Genomic DNA, 25,339 nt, shown 5'->3' on the forward strand with positions numbered 1-25,339 from the left:
ATAAAATAATAATGTCGGGACTGAAAAAATTAATTAATTTACAAAGATATTAATTTATCAATAAATTAAGAATTATTAATTTATAGAGATTTTACTATTTTTATAGTTCTTAAAAGAATTCTATCTAAAAAAACATTTTTTCCTTTATAATCACTATTTTGTAGAACCAATTACAAGTAGAAAATCAAATATTAAGTTTAGAAAACAACACAAACTTTTTTCTATGTAGTAATAATAATGAACAATTCTTGGGTTCACCCCTCTTATTCACACACCCTCTTCACTAGCCAATCAAAATTTACCATTTAATCTAATCAAATAAACTAAAACAATTAATATTATCTAAATAAAAAAATAAATTAATTCATTAAAAACACGTAAATTGAATAATTGTAAAATCTAAACCCTAACCATTCTTTTATAAACCCAAACCAACATCTAATTCATTTAGTTGTAAAATCTAAATCCTAACCACTCTTTTATAAACCTAAACCGACATATAATTTTGTTTAATTGTGAAATCTAAACCCTAAACCTCATTTATAAACCCAAATTGACATATAATTTTGTTTAACTGTAAAATCTAAACCCTAATCACTCTTTTATAAACCAAACTGACATATTATTTTTTAATTGTAAATTTAAATCCTAATCCATCTATATAAATTTAAACCGACATATAATTAACCTCATTTAATTGTATAATCTACACCCAAACTCTTATTTATAAACACAAACCGATATTTAATTTATTTAATTAAAAGTATAAAGATTTGTTTCCTTAATTTGTTTTGTTTTCGGATTTTAATTTTGATTTATTTTAAAATATAGTATTTCATGGCATATTGTTATATTTTTATTGGCTAATTAAGAGGGGGTAAATAAGGGGGGTGAACCCAATAATTTTTCAAAAATTATTAGAAATGAACTCTACCAAAAATTAATACAAATTTAAGAAAAACAAACAATACTAGAGTTATATTTCACTAAAAGTTTTTACATGTAATATTTATATAAATATGGCTATCATATATTATAAATATTAAGTTGTATATATATATATATATTTATTTATTGATAAGTTTATACAATTATTAATTTATGATATTGATGAGACCATATGTTTACATAAAATTTTCAAAAAAATTATTATCTTATTATTTTATCTATTTGTGTCAGTTTTTACACTAGTTCTAACTCGGGACCGGAAAAATTTATTAATTTATAGATGTTATTAGTTTATCAAATATTAATTTATAGAGATTTTATTGTATATAATAAAAATTCTTGTGACAGTTAAATACTAACGTTTATACATGAAAGTATTAGCTCATTATATTATATAAGGCAATTCTCAAACATATGACACTTAAATTTTACTTTTCCAAAAATGCTACTTAAGTTCGGATCCAACTATGGGTCTTGGTTGGTGGTGTTTTCAAGGAAGTGATCATACAATACTGTTGGGTGCTAAGTGTCTTCGCAGGTGTCCCTCCCCCCTTCACTCGGAGTTGGGAGCATTAATTTGGGCTATGGAAACTATCCTTTCAAGAAGGATTGATTGTCAAGCGTTTGAAACAGATTGTTCAGAGTTAGTCTCGATGGTTCAGTCCCCTTAAGAATGACCCGCTTTCACCAATCTGCTAGATGATTTTGGTTTGCTCCGTGCTTCTTTTTCTCTTTTCTCGCTTTCTTCTATTTCTCGTTTATGTAGTTCTAAGGCGGATTGTTTAGCTCGATCTTCTAGACTTCTACTTTCGAAAACTACTTTTGTGAATTTTTCTCATCCTGATTAGGCAATCATTCATGGAGTTACTTTTTAATTAATGTGTGGTTGACAAAAAAAAAATGCTACTTAAGTTTTAATTTTCCTAAAATACCATCAAATTTTCATATTTCAAAACTAAACCTTCAACCATATCCCCTGGAAACTATACCCTATATCTAAAATAGCCAATTCAAATCTAAAATTTTAAATTCTCAACATTTGAAAATCAATTTTTGTGTTTGTGGTATTTTTAGAAACCAAAATTTTTGGTGATATTTCTGGAACATTAAACTAATAGTAGTATTTTCGGAAACAAAACTTGAAAGTGTTGTATTTTTAGGAATTTCTTTATTTTAAACATCTCTGTGAATATGTCACATTGTATCGAATTTTTTTTGTTCAACTAATTATAGTCTTAAACAGTTAAACTGGTATTTATCGACTTTTTTAAAAAATATTCGTATTTACGGATCAACAGATAAAACAATGTGTTCATGCGTAGATTTTCAAATATCTTTTGAAGTATCTTCGTCTTTTTTTTTTAAATATAAAAACTCCTTGGTTGGTTACCCAGTTAGGAGGAAAATTTTTATAATGTATAAAATTATAAAATCTACGAAAAAATACTAAAAGTTTTTTTTTTTTAAATTGAAAAATTTTTAATTTCAAAATTTTAAAATTATTTTTATTTTTAATTATTTTTAAAAATAATAAAACTAAGCCCCCGGGCCGGCCCACTAACCCGTTTGACTTAACGGGGCGGACATGAATATATCATTTTTGCCGCGGTCATATATAGCGGGCTGCGGGTCGGCCCGTCGCAGTCTCACAAACTTAAATGCCCATCCCGGGCCAGCCCAGATGAACGCGGCCCGGCCCGTCTAACACTTCTAACTAAAACATTTGTTACTTTTTACCCAAATGTACCTTAAAACCCCGAATTACCGAAACATATCAAATATAATCGAATTTATAATAGTACGTTTGGGTATTTGAGTTATTACAAGTATATGTATAACCAATATTTTTAAATATATGCTTGTATTTCAGATACTTTTGAATATAAATGGGTATAGTTTTCATTATCGGTTCTTCAAATATAGAGGTGACCCATTCAAGTATTTCTAAAAATTAGTTTGGGTTTGGTACATCCAAATTTCGGGTCCTTTTGGGTATTCGGTTCCAGTTATTTTGCCCATAACTAACGACAACCACAATTTTCTACCATTCCAAAAATTTCACAAATATTTGATGAATCCAACTTTAGGAGGTTCAACACTTCCTTGCTGACTATATGATATTGCTAAGGTTTTTACTTCACCTGAAGGTATTTATGTTTACATAAAGATTATGCATGTTAAATATTGAATCAAATTTGATAATGTGTTTGTAAATCCATGCGATACAGTTCATGTGCCCTCTTACGAATGCTACCATACTATTTTACATATAACTGGACATTTACCTTCATCCTTTTGAGGTGTAACTAAAAATCAACTGGTACTTCTTTAATTTTTACATCCAATATTGGTTTATCCATCTCTTCGAATTTAATTAATTTGTCAACTGCGATTGCTTTAAATCGTGTTCATTGTTCCACGATTACACTAACCCCAATTTGATAGATTGGCCCGACAACACTTCTTCTAGCTTTGAATATGGGTTGAAATATTTTGCAGGGTCAATATTTAAGATGGGTTAGTGTAATCGCAAAACAGTGAATACGATTTAAGAATTCTAAATCTCAATTGACGAGATTAATTGAATTTGTCTAATTGGGATGATTTTAACAGTTTGGATGGAATTAGGAAGTTTGTAATTAGTTAAGGATAAAGTTGGTAGAGGCTACAAGTAGGCCTAGGCCGGATCCGTAGTTATGATATCCGGATCCGGCCACCCCGGATATCCGGATCCGGCCACCCCGGATATCCGGATCTGAATTTATTTAATATAAAAATATTTTATAATATAAAATTTGAAGAAAAATAAAAAAAATTTATGAATTTACTATAAATATCTGGATATCCGGTTTTTATTTTTCTATTATCCGAATCCGCTTTGTCATTACCTGGATCCGTCCTACCTAGATATCCTGTTTTTTGGAACGGATCGGAACGGATCCCTGATCCCGAATAATTGGTCTCATGGCTAGCTACAAGCACAAAGTGATCCGAGTTGAGCTATAGTACATGTGAATTGCTATGAATTTTGATAATACATGTACCATCAAGGGTCATATTAGGGAGTTTAATGACTTGGATAGTTGTATTGTATTTTTGGAAGTGAAGGCTACATTTGCAAAAAAAAATATAGACAGTTTAAGGAATTTTTGCAATATTAGTATGATAATTAAATTTTCAAGTGTATAAATATCATGGATGTAAGTTTTCTATGTTTAGGAATTAGATCTCTTTATATTATGCATCAAATATTCTTGATGAGCTTTATTTACTGATCTTTCTTGATATGCATTTCATATTATTATTAGGCTTAGTTTACATATCTCTTTAGATACACATCTTATTTTATTTTTGAGTTTATCTTAGCAAACTGTCAAGATACAAAATTAATTTTATCGTGGGACTCTTTCCGAGATATTTCAATATCGTTTAAAGTTATTTTTGGGATTATACACTTAAATTTATTATGTACTAAAGAAAACATTACATAAATAAGAAACATTATATATTTAGGAATGAGTATTTATACATATAATATTTTTGATGGGCTTATTAATCTGGTATGCATTGCATATTGTTATAGGGCTTAGTTACAAATCTTTCTAGGTATGCATCTGATTTTATTATTGGGTTTATCTTAATGAACCGTCCAGATAAAAATTTCATTTTTATTAAGGTTCAAAACGTTCTAGGTTAGACGGTGGACGAATATCTATATGTCTAGACAGATGATAATTTTTATGTTTTTATAAAAACAATATATAGTTTAGTTTTATAGAAAATGTAATAATAATATATTAAAGTTTTAGGTGGCTAACTAAATATATAAAACTGATTTCATTGGATAAATTAGATATTCAAATATAATCTCTTAAAGATGTAAAAATTGGATAAATATATAGGGTCTAAAAATTATATTTCAAATAGAAATCAACTTATTGATTAGTTAAAATAAATAAAATCAACATACATTAAAATAATAAATTACAAAAAATATGTTTAGAAAAATTTAAAATTCCGCCAAAACTTGCGCGGCCATGGCAAACGTACTATTAGACTCCTGAATTATATAAAAATGTTTGCATAATATATAATCAGAACGCTCAACCATGTTTTAGAATATTGATTTTATGATGGTTTCTTTCGGAGATTTTCATATATCACTTTAAGTAGTTATTATTGGAATTATAAACTGACACCAAATCTTAGGATATAACATTAATTCTAAAGAGAAATATTATAAATTAGATAAACCTCATATAAGATCGGCAACAAAAACTCATCTTGAAACCCTCATATTGCTCTGATTAATTTTTTTTAATTTATTAAAAGAGAAAAAGAGAGAATTTTATTTTTCTCTAAAGCTTTAATTCAAGATCCATGGAGTCCTCCTCGTCATCTTCTATGACAATAATCTCCGGCCACTCTCGCTTCATCTGCTCGATAAGCGGTAAAATGCACACTTCATCCTCTGTTGAAATATCTTCCTCGATATCTAGTTGCAGTTGTGGCTGAAGTTGAGGTTGCGGTTGTGGACGAGATTGAGGTTGAGGCTGCATTTGAAGCGATTGCGATTTCAATTTTGGCTGCACATGATGACCAACAATAAAATTGGTATTATTGTTATTAGTCATGGACACCATTTGGGAATTTGGTTTCTCAATCGAAATAGTCGCAGGATAATACACGTTTTGGAACCTCATTGGTTGATTGTTATTAGTCATGGATACCATTTGGGAATTATGGTAATTATTTTGAAAAGGTGTAGTTTGACCAAAATCAGGATTTAAGTCTCGATTGGTGAGAAGAAAAGATATAGAATGTTCTCTCCTTGAAAGAGTAACAGCAGAATCCATTTCATTGGTGTGAAATGAGTCGAGGTGTGAGAAAAGTTTTTGATGGGTGAAAAAGATTCCTCCGCACGTAAAACACTGATATTTATTATCATGTTTCATAAACTGCATGTTTTTCATACAATTTGTATTCTAATATGCGGAGAAAACGATAAAAAGATAATGTGAAATAAAAAAGAGCTATCCCATATATATAGATGGGAGTGAGTAGGAAATATAGGTAATTATGTAAAGATTTTAATATCAAATTAGAAAAATGTAAAATAATAAATATTAAATTTTATGGTAACAACTAAAGTTGCTTTCCAAATTTGAAAAGTTAGTTTTAAATTTTTTTGACGCGTGTTGGTGCATATATTTATAAATTTATGTTAAAAAAGTTAGACCTAAATATACAAGATTTTATAGTACAACTTTAAAACACAATAAATTGGGTAAGACTGACAAATTAAAATTTTTTTTTGACAATATAAAATATAGAAAGCTAGTTATTAACATGTTTGGAAGTAAATGATGAGATAATATATGGAAAACATTTAAAGCTAGTTATTAGCATTTTTGTGTTGACCAAAAAAATGTAAAAGAAGAAAAACAAAAAATTATTACCGTAATAGCACAATAATATATTAAGGTTTTCGAAATTATAACCAACTAATTTTACTAATAAAGATATGGGTGGGGGGGGGGGGAGGTTGATATCCCTTTTATTTAACATCATGAGGTCGATAAAACCAGACCCATAATCTAATTTCTAATATTTAAGTTAACGTGTTTTACTGATGTTGAATTTCGGTAGGAGAAACCACTTGCTAAGAGCATTGTCCCAACATATTTTAGCCTTTTTATTTTGTTATAATTTGCAAATTTAAATTTTGGTAACAAAAAACAAATTTAAAGTTCCGACCGCCTTTGTCCTTGAGAGTTGACAACATTGTGTTTTTATCTATTTTCACCATCATTTTTCATAGGATTTTAACAGCATTTAATACGTTAAAACTGGTTTAAGGAAAAATTTCTACTACTCGTTATTGGTGAGGTCATTTCAGGTCTTTTAGATTAAAAAAATGCAAAAAGATGCAAATCAAACCTTTTTCGGCAATGCGACATTATCGAAATATCAGATGTTTAACACAAAATGAATGTCTTTAAAAACAAACTTATATCCTCTTTTTCATCTTTCATGGGTGTTCTTGAAATTAACAAACAAACAAACAAACTTATATCATCTTCTTGCATTTTGAACCGCCTAATTTGCATCCAAAGCAAGTAAGTCGGTCTACCACATTAGATGGGAACATTTAGTATATCCTTTTGCATGAATTTTGTTTTTGTTTTCGTTGCTTTTAACAAACAGTGCCGGCTCAACGGTATTATAGGCCCTAGGGCAAAAAAAAATTTAGGCCCTTAGAATTTTTTTTTGTGTTCTTTGTGTTATATAAAAAAATTGTATGATATTTTTATTAAAAAGTTAATTATTAAAACTAAAAACAATAATAAAAAAATTTATGGGCTCTTCTAAATTTTATTTTTATGTTGTAATTTAAAATTTTAATACTTTTATAAAAAAAAAAATTAAAATGGGCCCCTTAATTATTGGAGCACGGGATTGGACCCCTGGCCGTCGCACCGCTCGCCCACCTATTTGAGCCGGCACTGTTAACAAAGATAGTCGTTAAGTATCTAATTGGTAATACATATGTGGAATTGTTATCAAAGTTTAAGTTATAAAAGTTTTGGAGACACAAAAGATAATGTTGCACTTGCATTGGAATGGCTTTTACACATGTTGTCGCAACTGGTTTTGAAGCTGATGCTATGATTCCTCTAATATATTTCGTCAAAAATTTTGGAGCCTCACTTTTGATGTGAGAAGATTATACGTTACACCAATTTTTTACATTTCTTTGCAACCAACAATCTGATTTAATTTCAGGTGTTGGAGATTCGTCCAATCATTAAGTGGGATAAAGGCAAAGCACTCGAGTTTTTGTTAGAATCACTCGGTAAAACTTTGTTCATGCTTAATTTCTGAGAAGAAAAAGAAGAAATGAGAAAACGATGAACATTGTGGGACCAGTTGGTATTCGGTGCTTCCCATGTGACTACGGCTCGTGGGTTCGAGTCCCCAATTTTGCAAAAAAATTTAAAACTTTGAGAACACATATCAAAACGACGTCGTTTCGATACACGTCAGCGTACACATGTACGATAACTCAGCACCGTAACGGAGTTGACTAACACCCGTTAGATTGACTCCGATTTTTGCACGTTGTATCAAGTATAGGTATGAGATTCAAATTTTATTGAAGTTTAATTTGTAAAATACCATACAAAATTGTCCATGTATGAAAATCCACGGTGCAGACAGTATGGGTATGAAAACGACGTCGTTTCGATACACGTCAGCATACACGTGTACGATGAATCAGCACCGTAACGGAGTTGACTAACACCCGTTAGATTCACTTCGATTTTTGCACGTTGTATCAAGTATATGTATGACATTCAAATTTTATTGAAATTTAGGTTGTAAAATACCCTACAAAATTGTCCAGGTATGAAAATCCACGGTGCAGATAGTACGGGTATGAAAATCTCCTTTTCCCATCTCATGTCCATGAAAGTTTTTCAGGAAATAATATTTTCATAGACTTAGTCGTTTTTTTTTTCAGATTGAAGACATGAGGTGACTATTTATTTTATCTATAGTTATTTTTAAAATATCTTCTTAAAAAAAAAAGGACGATACTAACTTGCTGTCTTACTATGATGAAGTAGGATACGTATACCATGTCGATTGCCAAACTTCTATGTTAATAGATTTATAAACGATAAGGCAAGTTCTGTTGATGATGTCAAAATCATCATAATCAGATTTGCTAAATTGGAGCTCTTTGAAGGTACGTATAATATTTTTCCCTATTATTAGATATTAAAAATTAATCCGGTATTGTAACCGTTATAAAATTTCGTATTTACAGGAACGATCCATGTTACAGCAACTGAAAGGTGTACGCAATTCTTATTCAATCATATTTGTCCCGAGGTTACGGTCATGCGGAGGTTCTTTGGCGGGCAATAATGAGTGCGAGTTTATTTAGTTATTACGAATTAGTTACTTTCATTTTTTCTTTAATGATAGTTTTAAGTTTTGTTATTTATTTGTTTTGAACCTAACCATTATATGACACATACTTTTGCTACGGGTTAATACATCTAAATATATGTGTTGTTATATCCATATATTATATATTCCTTGAATGTCTCTAACTTATCACTTTAAATTATTATTGACTCAACAAGATTTTGTTTTAAAATAATTTGGACATATCGGGAGTATTGTCATTCACAACAAACGAAGTCCTCAGTGTATTGTCTATCACAATGACACGGTCTTTGGACGAGTGCATGTTAAAGATTTCGATTATTATTATTTATTTTTTTCGAGATGTATTTTTGTCTTTACCCGATATATATCACCTTTTGCTTTGGTCAGTTACCTCATAAAACACGTAAACGAGCTAACGCTCAAACGAACAAATTTATAAATACATCAACGTATTTAAAAAAAACAATGCCGCCTTTGACGAGGGTCGATGATCTTACCCCTTATGATAGAAATCGCGTCATTTGTGTAAAGGTTTTGGTTTTTTGGTTTGAGAATTTTGGGAGGCCCGACCAGAAGTTAGAGATGATTCTTGCGGATTTAAAGGTTAAACACTACTTTCACGTTCAGAATTTTGTTTTTTTTTTTATCGTGATTTGCCTTACAAACTTCATGCTTATCTTATTCTTATTATTTAGGAGACTAAGATTGAAGCTACTATTACCGGTGGTTCGTTTGATCATGATAATATAACTGGCTTAAGAGAGGACACATGGTATTTTCTATTCGATTTTTTGGTTCTGTACTTGCCGGAGTTGATGAGTAACACGTCCAACATGTTCCGTATATGGTTCCATCGACCAACTAAAATGACCAGCACGTATGAGCGGTCACCAAGTAAGTGTATTGAGCCTGAAAGATTTAGCCGCATAAGGGGATGGAGGATACTGACCGAAATTCCGATTGGTACGTTTTTTTATTCCAAATTTTTATTTCCCGTTCTAACGAAACAATGGGATAGCTAATAAATCGAATACTTAAAATCTAGATACGGTGGGATTTATCGTTTATATTGACCGCCTCATACGGATCCCTTATGTTTCTGGACAATACTAGGGGTATAGGATGTAACTGTATCTACTTCGTCATAAAGAATCATAGGTGAGTTTATTTTTCAATTTGTATGCCAGAATTCATTTATTTATGACTTTGGTTCTGGTTTGAAAAATTAATAGGGGATTGAGATTGAGATGTTGCGCGATAGGAGATTTAGCCGATTATTTTATGAGAGTATGGGTAAACAGAGAATATGGTCATTCGTACCTTCGTGATCCAGTATTTTGTGTTTTGAGGTTTTGGCATGTTGAAGAGTATAAAGGTATTGACTTATATATTTCATCGTATTTTCCAATACCCAAAATTTAACCGGCTATTATCTTATTATCTCTCATCGGATTGAATATTTTACAGGAAAACCATGTCTCATGAATAAGGTTGGATGCTCTAGATTTTATCTTGACCCGAAGTTTTACGAACTTGAGGAAATCAAAGAACGGTAATATTCGGTATTTCTAATCATATAATTGTCGCATGTACGTGATTCATATGTTTAATGATCTATTACAATTTTATATATATAGTACACTCTCCACTGCTTATGCTTGGGCCGCCACGAATTCAAGATGTTCCGATTTGGATGATTGAGTGATCATGAAATTTTCTACAAATATTATCAATGAGTCTTGTGTTGTTATGGGGTTTAAGTAATGTATAATTATTTATTTTTAGAGACAGTATGCTTCATCTTTTGTAATATTATGGTCGAATTTTGAAATCTCATAACTAACTTTTTATCATCAAAATTTCAATGTTTCCAGTAGTTTTACAATCTTAAAGAGATCACGGAACGGTAATATGCAGGGTTTATCATTATATATAAGATCGGATGGTCGCATTTGTTTCGGATAATAACCTAGCAAGTTTTCCATACCTATTACACTCTCGATGGCTTTCACTTGGGCTACAAAGAATGCAATATATTCAGAGTCGGATGATTGAATGGGTCATGGAGAAGTTTTAAAAAATGTTTGATTTGTTTGGTGTTCTTATGAGCTATAATTGATGGATAAATCATTTATACCATACACGTTATGTTTGAAATTTGTAATAAGTCGATCGTATTTTAAAGTTAGTAAACCATTTTTAATCTTCATAATTTGAATTTTTTTTTGAAAAATCAACTTACCGCGCAAGGCGCGAGTAACTGCCCTAATATATATATATATATATATATATATATATATATATATGGTATAGTACAATTAAGTTTTTTTAAATATACTTTAAAAGGTTATACATATGTATATAAATAAAGGTATATTTTCCAAGTTATGTTAACTATTCTCTCCAATTTGTTTTTTAGTAAGCACTGGAAATTTTAAGAATAAAATGTTGATGTTTGTTGGATCCCAATTGAAATGATTTTACACAACCAAAAAATAAAATTAAATAATTTAAAAGAAATGTAATATATTAATTTCTTATAGTTTACTTTCGAGATATCAAAGCCTAGTCTTTTATGACAGTTGTATAAATTTTAGATTATATAAATAATTGTTTTATTTAATGTTAAACTGTGTTTGTTTTTAGTTTTACACTAATAATAAGTATAAGAATAGTGTAACTAAAGTGTTTGGAATAATAATAAAAAACAAATTGAGAAAAAATGTGGGCTTGTCACGTTAGTAATAAATACTTTTTTTAATATATAGAAGATTGGTCATTTTTCATTGGTAATTATTGAGAAAATGATAATGGTGATGAAAAGCATAGTAAAAAGCTTAGTATTTATAATAGAGAACTTTGTTAGTTTTTAGGTCGTATAGAAATTTATGTTTTAAAATCAATTCATTAAATTTTTAAAATTTCGAAATAGCTAAATTAGGAAATAATGGAGGAATTTAAAATTATCAATATATGGTAACTATAGATATTATAAAATAATTATGTCTGTTTGGTTAAAGGTATGGAATAGGATGAAGAAATTTGTGTCTAGCTAATGTTATAGTAGACTTGAAAAAATAAAAAATGAAAATGCTGAAAAAAAATTGTGGGTTTGCCAAATCGTAACAAAAATTCTCTTTTAATATTATAGTGGATATCTATAATTTATTATAAGCCAAAAGGGGCGACGATCGAAAACAGTTTTCTTCAAGCCAACACCGGTGATTGCTGCAATTCCGACCAGCGTTGGCCTCGCCGGCCAAGATTAATTATTTTTGTTTATACCATATCAACAAAAATGGGTTTTAATTATGACCAAGATTAATGATTTTTCTTTTTACATGAGAATTTCGATCAATTCGAAGGTTTTACGATGTAATAGATGGATCGATGCCTATGATTTTTATATGCGTTACCAGTATTTTATCAGTAAATGAAAATGATTCCCAAGCAAGAAAGTCACACCAAATGGACGGCAATGATGAAGACGATTAAGTATTTGACTAAGAAAGTGGCTCGTAATTTGCTTTATCGTTTCTTCGTTACACAAACTATTGGTTGTATCTGTAATCTCATTGATAATTTTGTATACTCTGATTCATATTAATAAATTTTTTTAGACGTTAATATATATATATATATATATTTTGTTTTTTTTCAACCACATATTAACTAAAAATAGAGTTATTTGTTAGTTAATATGTGGTTGAAAATATATATATATATATATATATATATATGTATATATATATATATATATAGAGAGAGAGAGAGAGGATATACAAACTAAGAAAAGGAATAGAGGAAGCCATCATCGTGCATCACACTCAAATAGAAGGAATAGAGGAAGCCTTCATGGTGCCACTTCACAAAGCACTCATGCTTAGCAACAAAAAAAAAGGATTCAACTTTCTAGCTCATAAAGCACTAATGCTCACATCAGTCATTGTAAAAAATTTTCCAGACTCAAGCTATAATTACAAGAAACAGAAGTAACAAAGCAACAACATCTAGGAGAGAAAAGTAACCAGGACCTCCTACTTACCATGAATACCAATATTTGCTACTAATTAGTTTTATTTTTGTTCAGATTCATCATCTGTGGGAAATCAATTTGCTTTGACAATGTCTCAGGTATACAAAATTAATAGCTGAAGCAGCAGCCATAGAGATTTTCTTAAAATCATCCCAATACCTATCTTCTCACCAGCACTCGCTGAAACACTTCCTCTAACCACTGATCCAGCGTAAACGGCAGCGTTTCTACTCTTCACCGGCGGTAGAGTAAGTTCTGTTCTCCGAGGAAGCAAATTCGAATTAACCGGTGGTCGACGATTCTCTATACGAATCAGAGCAGAGAAACCAGGAACCGATTGAGCCAACGAAGAAGACGACGACCGATTATATGACCCACATGCGCCGTGGAGAGCCGCCGTCGGTAAACACGGGAGAGAATCGCCTCTTTCGTCGCCTCTCCACACAAACAAACGCGTGAAAATAGAAAGAGATGAGGAGAAGAGAGAGAATTATTTTGCCTTTTTATATTTCTTCTTCGACCAATGTACAAACGCCATGCGTCCGCCTCTTACAGACACTTTTGGCTCTTAAGTAAGAAACGTTTCTTAACAATAATAACCATTTGCCATTTAATTAAATACATCTTAATACTTAAGATTTACCTAAAATTCTTCTAAAAACCTATCGATAAAGATGGTCTAACTAATGTTACCGTTGAGATTGAGAGATTACGAAAAAGGTCACCAAAAAGAAGCCATGAATGTTACTATCGAGCCGATAACGACATACACATTATGTTCGTGTATTTTTAATTCACTATTACTCACACGGTCACACACACCAGTGGTCACATAGAAATTTCCGATTTTACCCCCGAATGTTTCGTGATATTACCATTGTAGTCCTCACACACTTCCTCGGAAAATTCGCTCTCACTCTTCCAGCTGGAATCCAAAGCAGACAATGAAGACAAAGCTTCTCTCTCTCTCTTTCTTCATCGCTCACTGATTTAATTTGGATTTTGTGTGTCTCTTCGGATGATTTCTTCTTAATCTGAAAAAAGTTTTGAAGATCTTTGGATAAGTTTTAGCGATGAAATCTTCGACTCGGCTTGACTCAGTTGCTTTTCAGCTCACTCCCACTCGAACCCGGTAAGTAAAATTTCGTGTAAACTCTTGTTTTTGTGAGCTTTAGAGAAGTAGAATATGGTAATTGATCCAAAATGTTAAAACTTTGTGTGAAATTGTTCTATGGAAGTCGAAAGATTGCATTTTTATGTTCATTGATGAGATACAAAATTGTTGCAGTGTTAAACTTTGTGTGACTGGTTTGAGAAATTGGTTATATGGAAGTCGAAAGGTTGCATTTTTATGTCATTGATAAGATCAATAGTTGTTAAAGTGTTAAACTTTGTATTTCTTTTTTGGGAAATTGGTTCTATGGAAGTTGAAAGATTGCATTTTCTTGTTCCTTGATAAGATCAAAACTCGTCAAAATGTTATATTTTGTGATAAATTGTTCTATGGAAGTAGAAAGATTGCATTTTTGGGTTTCCTAATAAGATCAAAAGTCGTTAAGATGTTAAATTTTGTGTTACTTTTGTGAGAAATTGTTCTATGAAAATGGAAAGATTGCATTTTTTGGTTCATTAATAAGATCAAAAGTCGTTGAATTTGTAGGTTTGTTACCAAACTTGCAAAGAAAAATTAAGTCTTTTTCTTTGCATTGATTAGGTAGGTAAACAGCTTATGTAAAATAATTTTTCTTTTTAATTGTTGAATATAATAAACTCTTGTTTTCGTGAGCTTTACATAAGCAGAATATCGCTAAAATGTTAAATTTTGTGTTACTTCTGTGAAGGATTATTCTATGAAATTCGAAAGAACACATTTTTAGGTTCCTTGATAAGATCAATAGTTGTTGAATTTTTTTGTTTGTTTACCAAATTACAATGGAAAATTTAAAGTCTTTTCTTTGCGGTTGTTTCAGGTGCGATTTGTTGGTAACAGCTAATGGAAAGACTGAGAAAATAGCTACAGGGTTACTTGATCCTTTTCTTGCCCACTTAAAGACTGCAAAAGATCAATTAGAAAAAGGTGGTTACTCAATTATTCTCAAGCCTGAAGCTAGTGATAATGCAGCCTGGTTCACTAAAGGAACAATTGAAAGGTCTCTATCAAATACATTAGTTGTCTTTATATGGAACTTGTTGTGCTGGGGTTGGACACTTTGAGATGAGCATTTTTTTTCTTCTTTTGTTCTTGTTAGGTTTGTTCGATTTGTGAGCACACCGGAAGTCATAGAACGTGTTTACACTTTAGAAACTGAGATCATTCAGATTAAGGAAGCCATTGGTATTCAGAACAACTCTGAAACGGCATTGACTGTTGTAAGTATATTGGGATTTTTGAATACTTTGTTTGGTGTATGGTCAGAACTCAAAAGTACTTAATGTTATATTGTATTAACAGGTGAGAGACGATCAGCGAGCAAAAAAAGCAGATAGTACAGAAGGTATGCTATAACGATTAAATTTTGTAATTTATGAGTCTCTATGCTAAAGCTATACATTTGGAAAAACAATATTTTTCGTCTCAGGATTTGACTGATATTAATCAAATCTCAACTCATAAAATGGAAAATAGTGTGCCTCTTGGCTCTTTATCTTTCAGTTTAACCAATTTGTGAGAATGTGAATCAGGTAGCAGGCCTTTGCTACAGCTCAACGAAGAGAAAGCTATTGTCCTTTACGAGGTTAACTAGCACTGAAATGGTTTCTATAATTTAAAGGGTTTTCTTCTCATCTTTTTTTCTTTGGAACAAACAACTTATATCATCTCCGTGCATATTGAACAGCCTGATTCACATCCAAAGCAAGCAAATCGATCTACCTCATCAGATGAAAACTCTAAGTATACCCCTTTGCATGAAAAATATTTGTTTTCTTTGTTTTTATCAAAGAGAGTCGTCAAATATCTAATCGGTAATATGTGAAATTGTTATCAGAGCTCAAGTTATGAAAGTTCTGGAGACACGGAAGATAATGTTGCAAAAAGAACAAGGAATGGCCTTTGCACGTGCTGTGGCAGCTGGTTTTGAGGCTGATGATATGATCCCTCTAATATCTTTTGCCAAAACTTTTGGAGCTACTCGTTTGATGTGAGAAGATTATATTTTTCACCAATTTCTTCCATTTTTCGTAACCAACAAGCTCATATCCTTGATTGTTTTCAAGTTTGAAAGAATCTTTTTATAGACATAGTTCTCATGTTTAGCTTTAACAATGTTATAGGGATGCGTGTTTGAAATTTGTGGACTTGTGGAAGAAAAAGCACGAAACTGGCCAGTGGGTTGAAATTGAAGCAACAGAAGTAATAGCAACACATCCAAATATCTCTGCAATGAACGACTCAGGGATTATGTTCGCAAATGCTGCTAATATGCCTGGGACACCTGAAAATAGTGGTAAGATGATCCTTATGAGTCATAGTAGCTGAGAGTTGAATATTTTTCCTTGCACTATTTGGCATTGCTTTTTGCTTAATTGATATTCACTTCAAGAAACTTCTTGTATCCAGATGCGAAGTCTCCTTCAGATAATAAACCAAATGGAAATCAAGAATATGTGCAAGGGCAGCATCCGCAGCCGATGTATGCACCCTGGCCAGTTCACTCTCCACCGGGTACCTTTCCTGTATTTCAAGGATATACGATGCAGGGCATGCCGTACTACCCGGGCTATCCAGGAGCTAGTCCATATCCATCTCCCTATCCGTCTACCGATGATTCTAGACGTAGTTCTGGCCAAAGAAAGGCTCGGAAACATCATTCATCTGGTAGCGAGGACTCCGAATCAGAAGATCAGGAAAGAGAAATTGAAAAATCAGGTAGAAGAAGAAAATCAGGGAAGGTGGTGATTCGGAATATAAATTACATTAATTCAAAGAAGCAAGAACATTCAGGAACAGAATCTGATGCTGATGACCTTCATGAAGAAGGGGCAAGAGAATGTTACAATGGTAAAGAGAGAGCAATAGAAGGAAAAGAAGCTGACACTGGGGATTGGCAGGCCTTTCAGACTTATTTATTGCAAGATGCCGATAGAGATGAACGTACCATTGGCCATATGATGGAAAAGGAGATTACAAGGAAGAAGAGGCAAAGTACAGGGAAGTATGATCCTTTAGCACATGATGAACGTGAATCAGGAAAATATCAAGAAAGGGATACAGCTGATATTCGGAATGGAAGTGTGACTCGTAGAATCAGGGGATCTAGTGACTCTTTCATGGTTCACCAGAGAGAAAATGGTTTTGTGAATTCTTCTGATCCTCTCAACTTAGGATTTGATAATCCAAGGAATGGTCTGGATAAGAGATCATCATTTAACATGGATGATGATTCTTATATCGTTACTCGGGGTTCTGCACCACTGGATGAAGCGGGAAGAAATAAGAGAAATGCCATGGACATCGGATCAGAGATCTCTCCATGCCACCAAACTGATGGAAATGAAAGAAAGCAGGTCAATTACGAGCCTCATGATCTGAGTCTGATACCAGAACGGGAAACAGAGAAGTTATCAGCTGGGTATGATCCTGCACTAGAGTTTGGATCCAAAGCTTTAAAGAAGAATAACCTGGCAGCTGGAGGTGCTAAGAAGTTAGTGAAAGATCCAAAATCGAGACTTTCTAAAGATGCTGCAGATAAGAGGAAGGCTCCGGGGCCAATACGGAAAGGAAGACCGACAAAGATGAGTCCTTTAGATGAAGCAAGAGCACGTGCTGATAAGCTTAGAAATTTCAAAGCTGACCTCCAGAAAATGAAAAAGGAGAAGGTAAAATCTCGGCTTAAACAATTTGATGATAGAATTGCTTTGTTTTACGAATCATCTAGAAAGCACAATCTCAAAGGATATAAGCCTACTTGTGGTTGAAAATTTGCATCATAAACTCTTATTACCATCCTTTCTTGTTTTAGGAAGAGGAAGAGAGGAAGCGCATCGAAGGTCTGAAAATAGAAAGGCAGAAGCGGATTGCTTCTAAAAGCAACTCAGCTGTAGGTCAGTCACAGTTGCCTGCACAACAAGCAAAAAAACAAATTCTAAACAAGTTTTCTCCCGGCGCTCCTCGAGCCTCTAAGTTTAGTGACTCAGAACCAGGATCATTATCACCTCTTCAACGTCTTTCCAGAAGAACTGCTTCTTTAGGGTCAAATGACTATCAGAAATTCCCCAAGAATGGTAAATTGAGTACCGTAAGTAAGTCAACAGGAAATATGCTAACAAGGTCGATATCACCGTTACCTCCATCTAAGAGAGAAAGCATAGCAACAGGAAATAGGCTAACCAGGTCGATTTCACCATTACCTCTGTCTAAGAGGGAAACCAGAGTTAGTCTAGATACGCAGAACAAGTCGGTTTCAAGGACAAGACGATTATCAGAACCAAAAATGGGTAACAATAGTGCACCAAGTTCGTCAGTGAGGCCACGGCGCACAATAGCATCAAGAAAAGCATCTGACGCTCCTGAGATAAAGAAACTATCTGCCATTGTTAACTATGATATAGCGAAAATTGCATCTCTTCCGGAACTGAAGATAAAACCAGCCAAAGGTCCTACTAATGTTATGGTGAAAGGGGTCGAGAAACTCAAATCTTCAGCTTCTGAGATTCAACCAAGTGGTAACAAGAACAAATCCTTGTGCCAAAATGATATTGAAGAAACTCCAGTGATTGAGAAGACAGTAGTGATGGTGTTGCCAAGCTCAGCTCGAAGTATAAGTACAGATCAGGTGAAACACGAGAAGTCTGATGTAGTCTCTGAAAACACCACCATCCGTCAAGTAGTTGATAAGGAAGCCTTTGAAACAATGCAGGAGAGTGGCAGTGATCTAGTCTTAGTAAGTACTCTTATTCTAGCTGGGTCAGTTTTATTTTCTGTTTAAACGGTTTTGATGACAAGAATGGTTATTTTGGTTTCAGGTTAGATTGGAGACTCTGAGTGACTTAGTAACAGAAACACCAAAGTTTCTGACAAGTCAAAGTATCGTTGCGAAACCATATGAAGCTCCATATGCTCGGGTTTCTTCTTTAGAAGATCCTTGTACAGTGTACTCAGACTGTTCCCAAGCACCTCCACCAAGGTTATATTCAAATGAGACAGAGCAAGAAACTGGGAAAGTCCTTGTACCAGAGAAGAAGATAAGTGAGGCCTTAGAGAAATCTCAAACAAAAGAGTCGGCGTCAAACGGGCTTAGAAAACTGTTGAAATTTGGAAAAAAGAGTCAGTCTTCTTCCGTAAGTGAACACCATACCGAGTCTAATAATGCATCTTTTAATAGCATCGAGGATCATGAACCAGCTGTCACTGCTGCCACGACAAGTGAAGGTAAATCCTTGTTACATCCTTCAATCTTTTTCGGTAGTTACACAGAAGCAAACATATATATGGTTTGCTTTCTTGTAAGAGATATTTAGGAGTTTGTTCCACTGAAGTATTGCTCTAGGATTTAACTTATATTGTCCCATAACAGCAAAAGCCTTCATTTTTCACATCAATATGGTCTGTTGAAGTTGAATATGGTTTGGGACAGAGAATAAGATAATCATGACTTGTGTACCTTAACTATTTAAGTTTCTATTTTGTTATGCAGCTTTTACACTGAAGAAGCTCATATCTCAAGACGAAACACCTACAGCAGCAGCCGCTTCACAGAAATGTAAGTAAACAACCCTTTTCTTTTCCTTGAAACTTTGTGATTTTATACTTTGATCTAATAGTCTTAAGCCAGGTCTCGCGTTCTATTGATCTTTGATAAACTGATGCGAGTCTAAAGAAAGTTTACTCACTTTGTTCATTTTTCTTCTGCGTTTTTTCAAGCTTCTCGCCATTTTTCAATACTGTCTCCCTTCAAGAACAAGAAGACAGTATCCTGAGGACACAAAATATATAAGCTTTGAAAGCTTGTAGTGACAGAGTATTTATGATGTATCCAATATCATTATATCAAGCCTCTTCTGCAACAATGTCAAAACACTACAATTGATGCAAAACATTTGGTTCCAAATGCAATGAAATGTTGTATTTTTTTTATATTTGTTATTCTGCCTATAAGCAATCTACTACAAGTTCTTTATTAAAAAAAAAAATTGTAATCTAAAAATTAATCATGTAGATGTGTTTTTAAAAAAATTCTAAAAAACTAATACAGAAATCTAAAAATGAAGAATCTACCTAAATTAACTAACAAAATCCCCCCCAAAAAAAAGTTATTTTTATTTAAGTGTATGCGTAGCTACTTGTCTAAATTAATCTCTCTCCATCTGTCTTATAAATAGAATCATCCAGAAAATGGACAAACAAAAGATAACTAAAAAATCAGATAGAATAAAATTCAACAGGAAAAGTTCTTTTAGAGGCAACAAAAAGAAAAAAGCTTGAAGATTATTGCGAATGGATTATTATTCCATTCGATATCTAGAGCATTCTTCTTTTGTATCGAATGGAATATGCTTTTGTCATGTCATGGAGATTCCCTCTGTTTCTTGGTTTCACCATCATTGCTCATATAATCTTAAACCCATGTCTTTAATATAAATCTTTGTTCTGCAAGAAACTAAACCATGGCTCTTGAAGCTATGACATTGTCTTTATCCAATTCTGCCATGTTTTCATCAGGTAATAATAAATCAAATGGGTTCATGCAAAACCTTATGTTTTTGTGTTTTTTTTCTTTTTGGTTATGATTGGTTTTGTGTGTTGATTTTAAAGGTGTTGTTGAAGATGATAAGAAGCAAGAAGCATTTGTTTTCCCCAAATTTGTTGTGATGGGTCATAGAGGTTTTGGGATGAACATGCTTCAATCTCCAGACGAGAAAATGAAATTTATCAAAGAAAATTCTATTCTTTCTTTCAGTGTTGCTGCAGATTTCCCTATTGACTTCATTGAGTTCGATGTCCAGGTTTGCTTTTACCCCTAGAATCTTGATCATTTTTTTGTTTCCATCAAGAAAAAAAAAACACAAATTAGATCAATGATCTGGCCTTAATTATTTGGTTGGCTTATTTGTTAGATAGCCAAATGTTTGGCTAAATTTGGGGAAAAAAACACGTGGTGTCAATAAAGAATATATGTTTTTAGCGTCTGAATTTATTATTTATTGCAAATTATGAGAACGGTTAAATAAACGATTGTACAACGGACAATTCCTTCCGACCCTTATTACATATACTTATATTAAACAATGACATGATATTTGTTAAAACCCTCATGTAATTATTTTAGAAAAAAACACACAAGGTCATGATTTGGCCTCACTTAATCAGTTTGCATTTTCCTTTGTAGGAGAATCCAAATCTAGTAGGATTTATTATTAAGCTAGAAAGACAACATAGAAAATGAGAATGAAATGAAATAGCTTTTTAAAGCTTTATTTAGTGCAAGGAAAAGTAAAGGAAATGAACTTTGGATTGTTACCAAGATCAAAATGATTTTAGATTTGATATTTCTTTTAAGGAAAAGGAGGAGGCAACTCTCAAGAGTATAGACAATAATGTTATCACAAGATATGAATCCTCGTCTTGCTAAGAACCCTTATTACATGGTTTCTGAACTTGTATTGGGTAATATTGTTCGGTTTGTTTTGGGCCTTATGAGTGCTCTAATAGCTAGCTTTTGCTATTATGTAGATTGGGGGATTATGGTTCGGTCTTCCTACTATGGTTTCAATCATGGTTGGCCAATGTCACTGTGACCCCCTTAATTGGCAAAAAAATCTTGTTTTCACATACTCCAAAACTAACATGAATTTTGGTATCCTGATTATAAAAGAAACTAAAATAAGAGGGTGTTTTTTTCCAACTGAAACCACAACTTGTAGTGTTCAATAAATTATTTTGTCAATTTTACGTGTAAACGACTATGGAAGGAGATACTCCATTTTGCATTCAGTGTTGGTAATTCTTTTTAAGTGAAAGTTTGCTTCAAATGTAAATGCATATTTATGATTTGAAACAATGGCATCTTAAATAAAGAAAGTAACTACATTTTGTAGGTAACAAGAGATGGTTGCCCTGTTATTTTCCATGATATCTTTATGTTCACGCAAGAACAGGTTATAATTTTAAATTTATCACACAAACAATCTTCTTGTTTATAGATAAGTCTAAGTTTTCATATTAGCAAACGGAAATGCCTTTTCAGGGAGTGATTATTGAGAAAAGAGTAACAGAAATGGCTTTACATGAATTTCTCTCATATGGACCACAAGAGGATGGAACAAATGTAAAGCCTATGTTGAGAAAGACAAAAGATGGTAGAGTTTTCGAATGGACAGTCGAAAAGGATGCTCCTTTGTGTACCCTTGAAGAAGCTTTCGTAAAAGTTAAACACTCACTCGGATTCAATATCGAGCTCAAATTCGATGATAATACCGTTTATGGAGAAGAAGAGTTACGTCAAACTCTTGACAACATCTTGAAGGTAAAAGACTGATTGTTCACCCGTCTAATCTTCTTATGTCGATCAGCAATCTCAATCTTTTACATGAACAGGTTGTAAATGAGCATTCCAAGAACCGGCCCATTATCTTCTCGAGCTTTCATCCTCATGCGGTTCGACTCATTAGAAATATGCAAAGGAATTATCCTGTAAGATTGCTTCTTTGGTTATAATTTTCTCCATTGTCGACTATTAAGGCTTAATTTTTGTACTTGGAAATGCATATATACTTTTTCAGGTATTCTTCTTAACAAATGGTGGATGTGAAATCTATAAGGATGTGAGAAGGAACTCATTAGACGAGGCCATAAAGCTTTGCAAAGAAAGCGGTTTGCAAGGGATTGTATCTGAGGTTAAGGCCATATTAAGAACACCAAACGCAATCACACGAGTCAAAGATTCAAAACTTTCACTTCTATCTTATGGCCAGCTTAAGTAAACTCCTCCCGAGTTTCATATCGTTGTCATTTCTCTCTCGCCTCCTCTGTTTTTCCTCTGAAACAATCAATCTTTGATTATTTCAGCAATGTGGTGGAGGTGATTTACTTACAATATCTGATGGGTGTGGAGGGAGTGATTGTTGATATGGTCAAGGACATCTCTGAAGCCATCGCGAATATCGAAGTTACAAACAAGGACGATTGCGAAGATGACGATGGAAAAAAGTGTCAGATTAGGTTTGGAGAGGAGAGGAAAAAGGTGAAAATTTCTAAGGATGAGATCACTTTGTTAACTAAGTTCGTACCAAAACTGCTTCAACAATGAAGATTTCGCTTCATTAACACTTTCGCTTACTTGTAAATAGACCTAGGAAGCACGGAAGCTTCGTCGAAGGTCCGCTTCCCGCTTCGGAATCTTAGTCGGAATCGGAAGCTTTTGGAAGCTTTTAGAATCTCGTTTCCATAGCGTTTCCAAAAAATTTACTTTAGAAGCTCGTTGGAAGCTTACGATTCCATTTTAGAAGCTTACGTTTCCATTTAAAAAATTTGATAATCAAATATTAATAAGAAACATGAAATTATTTTTTATAGTATTTTTTACAATTAAAAGAAACCAAAACTAATTTAAAATTTAAATTTTTGCATACTAAGTTTTTTATTTTATTTTTAAAAGATCATGCTTAACAAAATAACCACGACATAAATTATTTATTTGGAAAATGTTGGAATGAATAATTGACTTAAATAAACTTTGAGAAACTTGAATTTGATGATGTGTTATCGATAAAATAGAATTTGAAACTATTTTATTGGATGGAATTAAGAAAATGAGAGTGAAGATAGTGATCTAAAATTTTGACTTTGAACTATTTTATTTTTATTAATTGTAAAAATAAACTATTTGGTTTTTATTTGTAGTTGAAGTATTTAAAATTTATGTATTAGATTTACGTGGTTAATTATATGTTTTAATATTATATAATGCTTAATGTTTTATTATATATGTATATATATATATATATATATATATATATATTAATTTTTATATACGCTTCCAACACGTACCCACTTCTTAAAATTTCTAAAAAAATCGCTTCCACGTTTCCAAATGCTTCGCTTCCGCGTACCCGCTTCTGATTCCATGCAACCTAGAAATAGACTACTTACTTACTTAGGCCATTTAAATAATAATGTGGTGCATAGCTTTTGTATGTATATCTTTCTGATCGATTACTAATCAGCTGCACATGAAACTTTAGTCTCCGGAATTTGTGTGAAAGGACAAATTAAAGTGATATATACTCGAAATTAGTATGATCTAACGACAGATTTGAAACAACAAATCCTAAATCTGTAAACAAGGTAATTGGTGTAATACTGTCTATTTAATACTAAATCTTCAACTTTTTTTTTTTTTTTGTCATCTGGATTAATTATTTATTGCAAATTAGGAGAACTGTTACATAGACGATTCTACAACGGACAATTCCTTCTGACCCTTATTAGATCCACGACCTCTTACACTTCCTTCTTCATGCTCACCTCCTTCATGGTTTTGATGGACACTTCCTTCTCTGCGTAAAATCCTGGCGAACGGCTATAATTGTACATCGTTGGAGATCTTCTGCACACTTGCCACCAATAATCTGCAAATTTATTAATAAATCGGCAGTATCCGGGACTCGAACCCCAGACTTCTGGGTGTAAAAGCATTAATGAACCCTTGATCAACCAATGGGCCAAGGGGGCTTCCACATCTTCAACTTCTTTATTAAATAAAAAGCTCTAACCTTCCTACATGCTAATTTCTGTTTTTGCTTCTCTTTCTACATATTTTTCTTATGTATGTTTTCAACGTACATTCGTTTTAACTTCTTCTTTCCTCTACCTTTTTTTTTTTCAAATCTTTTTAAATATATTTGTTAACCCAAAAAAGTGATCACAATAGATATTTTACTTTTAAGGTAAAAATGTTTTGAATTTTGTTAAGACTATTTAAGCAACACTATTATACTTTAGATATATTATTATATAATTAAATAGAAATAATATATTTGATAATATTAATAAGTAATTTTATATATACGAGCCACATAAAAAATATTTCTGGCTCCTCCATTGCCAATGTTAGAAACTTAGAAATGTGTGTTGCGTGTAGTTACTAGTGATATATAAAAAAAAAAGACATTCAAAACATGAAAACCAGAATTTTTGTTTGTTGTAATATCACATGGTCCTTTAAAAAATAAATTTATTCTCATAAAAAAAATTAAAAAAAGCATTAAAATACATAACTATATATAAATTATGTAGAATTTTATGTATCTAATGAAATAAGAAAACTGGAGTTTCATCAAGAAATGTTTTTCTTAATTTTTCATAATTTTGGTTTATATAATAAGACTATTTAATTAACGGTACTACTTTGTTATTAAATATATATATATATATATATGTCCAATGCATATATA

At 32.2% G+C, this 25,339-nt stretch overlaps 2 protein-coding genes across 3 annotated transcripts; both read left to right on the forward strand.

Annotated features, from left to right (window-relative positions):
- The first annotated feature begins 13,827 nt into the window (after nt 1–13,827).
- On the forward strand, nt 13,828–20,022 carry LOC9301506. The gene is made up of 13 exons (XM_021029015.1): nt 13,828–14,078; nt 14,917–15,096; nt 15,196–15,316; nt 15,399–15,441; nt 15,629–15,681; nt 15,784–15,839; nt 15,934–16,086; nt 16,220–16,392; nt 16,506–17,764; nt 17,908–18,828; nt 18,911–19,316; nt 19,582–19,647; nt 19,809–20,022. The coding sequence occupies exons 1-13, from the start codon at nt 14,020–14,022 to the stop codon at nt 19,862–19,864; spliced, it is 3,546 nt and encodes a 1,181-aa protein (XP_020884674.1). The 5' UTR covers nt 13,828–14,019; the 3' UTR covers nt 19,865–20,022.
- A 258-nt stretch (nt 20,023–20,280) lies between these two features.
- On the forward strand, nt 20,281–23,456 carry LOC9299743 (glycerophosphodiester phosphodiesterase GDPD3). Of its 2 annotated transcripts, XM_021016284.1 has the most exons (8): nt 20,281–20,606; nt 20,700–20,890; nt 21,983–22,042; nt 22,132–22,410; nt 22,482–22,577; nt 22,667–22,863; nt 22,953–23,127; nt 23,234–23,456. In XM_021016284.1, the coding sequence occupies exons 1-8, from the start codon at nt 20,552–20,554 to the stop codon at nt 23,237–23,239; spliced, it is 1,059 nt and encodes a 352-aa protein (XP_020871943.1). In that variant the 5' UTR covers nt 20,281–20,551; the 3' UTR covers nt 23,240–23,456. The 2 variants fall into 2 exon arrangements, with proteins under 2 accessions (XP_020871943.1, XP_002863667.1); XM_002863621.2 differs by having other exon boundaries at nt 22,953–23,456.
- Nucleotides 23,457–25,339: the final 1,883 nt, after the last annotated feature.

Source organism: Arabidopsis lyrata (assembly GCF_000004255.2).
Source record: "Arabidopsis lyrata subsp. lyrata unplaced genomic scaffold ARALYscaffold_8, whole genome shotgun sequence".
NCBI lineage: Eukaryota > Viridiplantae > Streptophyta > Magnoliopsida > Brassicales > Brassicaceae > Arabidopsis > Arabidopsis lyrata.

Coding starts and splice junctions, on each gene's coding strand:
- LOC9301506 (XM_021029015.1), top strand. CDS start 14,020: ATGAAATCTTCGACTCGGCTTGACTCAGTTGCTTTTCAGCTCACTCCC. Junction 15,097..15,195: donor ACTAAAGGAACAATTGAAAG/GTCTCTATCAAA, acceptor TGTTCTTGTTAG/GTTTGTTCGATTTGTGAGCA. Junction 18,829..18,910: donor GTGGCAGTGATCTAGTCTTA/GTAAGTACTCTT, acceptor TTTTGGTTTCAG/GTTAGATTGGAGACTCTGAG.
- LOC9299743 (XM_002863621.2), top strand. CDS start 20,552: ATGGCTCTTGAAGCTATGACATTGTCTTTATCCAATTCTGCCATGTTT. Junction 22,043..22,131: donor TTATGTTCACGCAAGAACAG/GTTATAATTTTA, acceptor ATGCCTTTTCAG/GGAGTGATTATTGAGAAAAG. Junction 22,411..22,481: donor CTCTTGACAACATCTTGAAG/GTAAAAGACTGA, acceptor TTACATGAACAG/GTTGTAAATGAGCATTCCAA.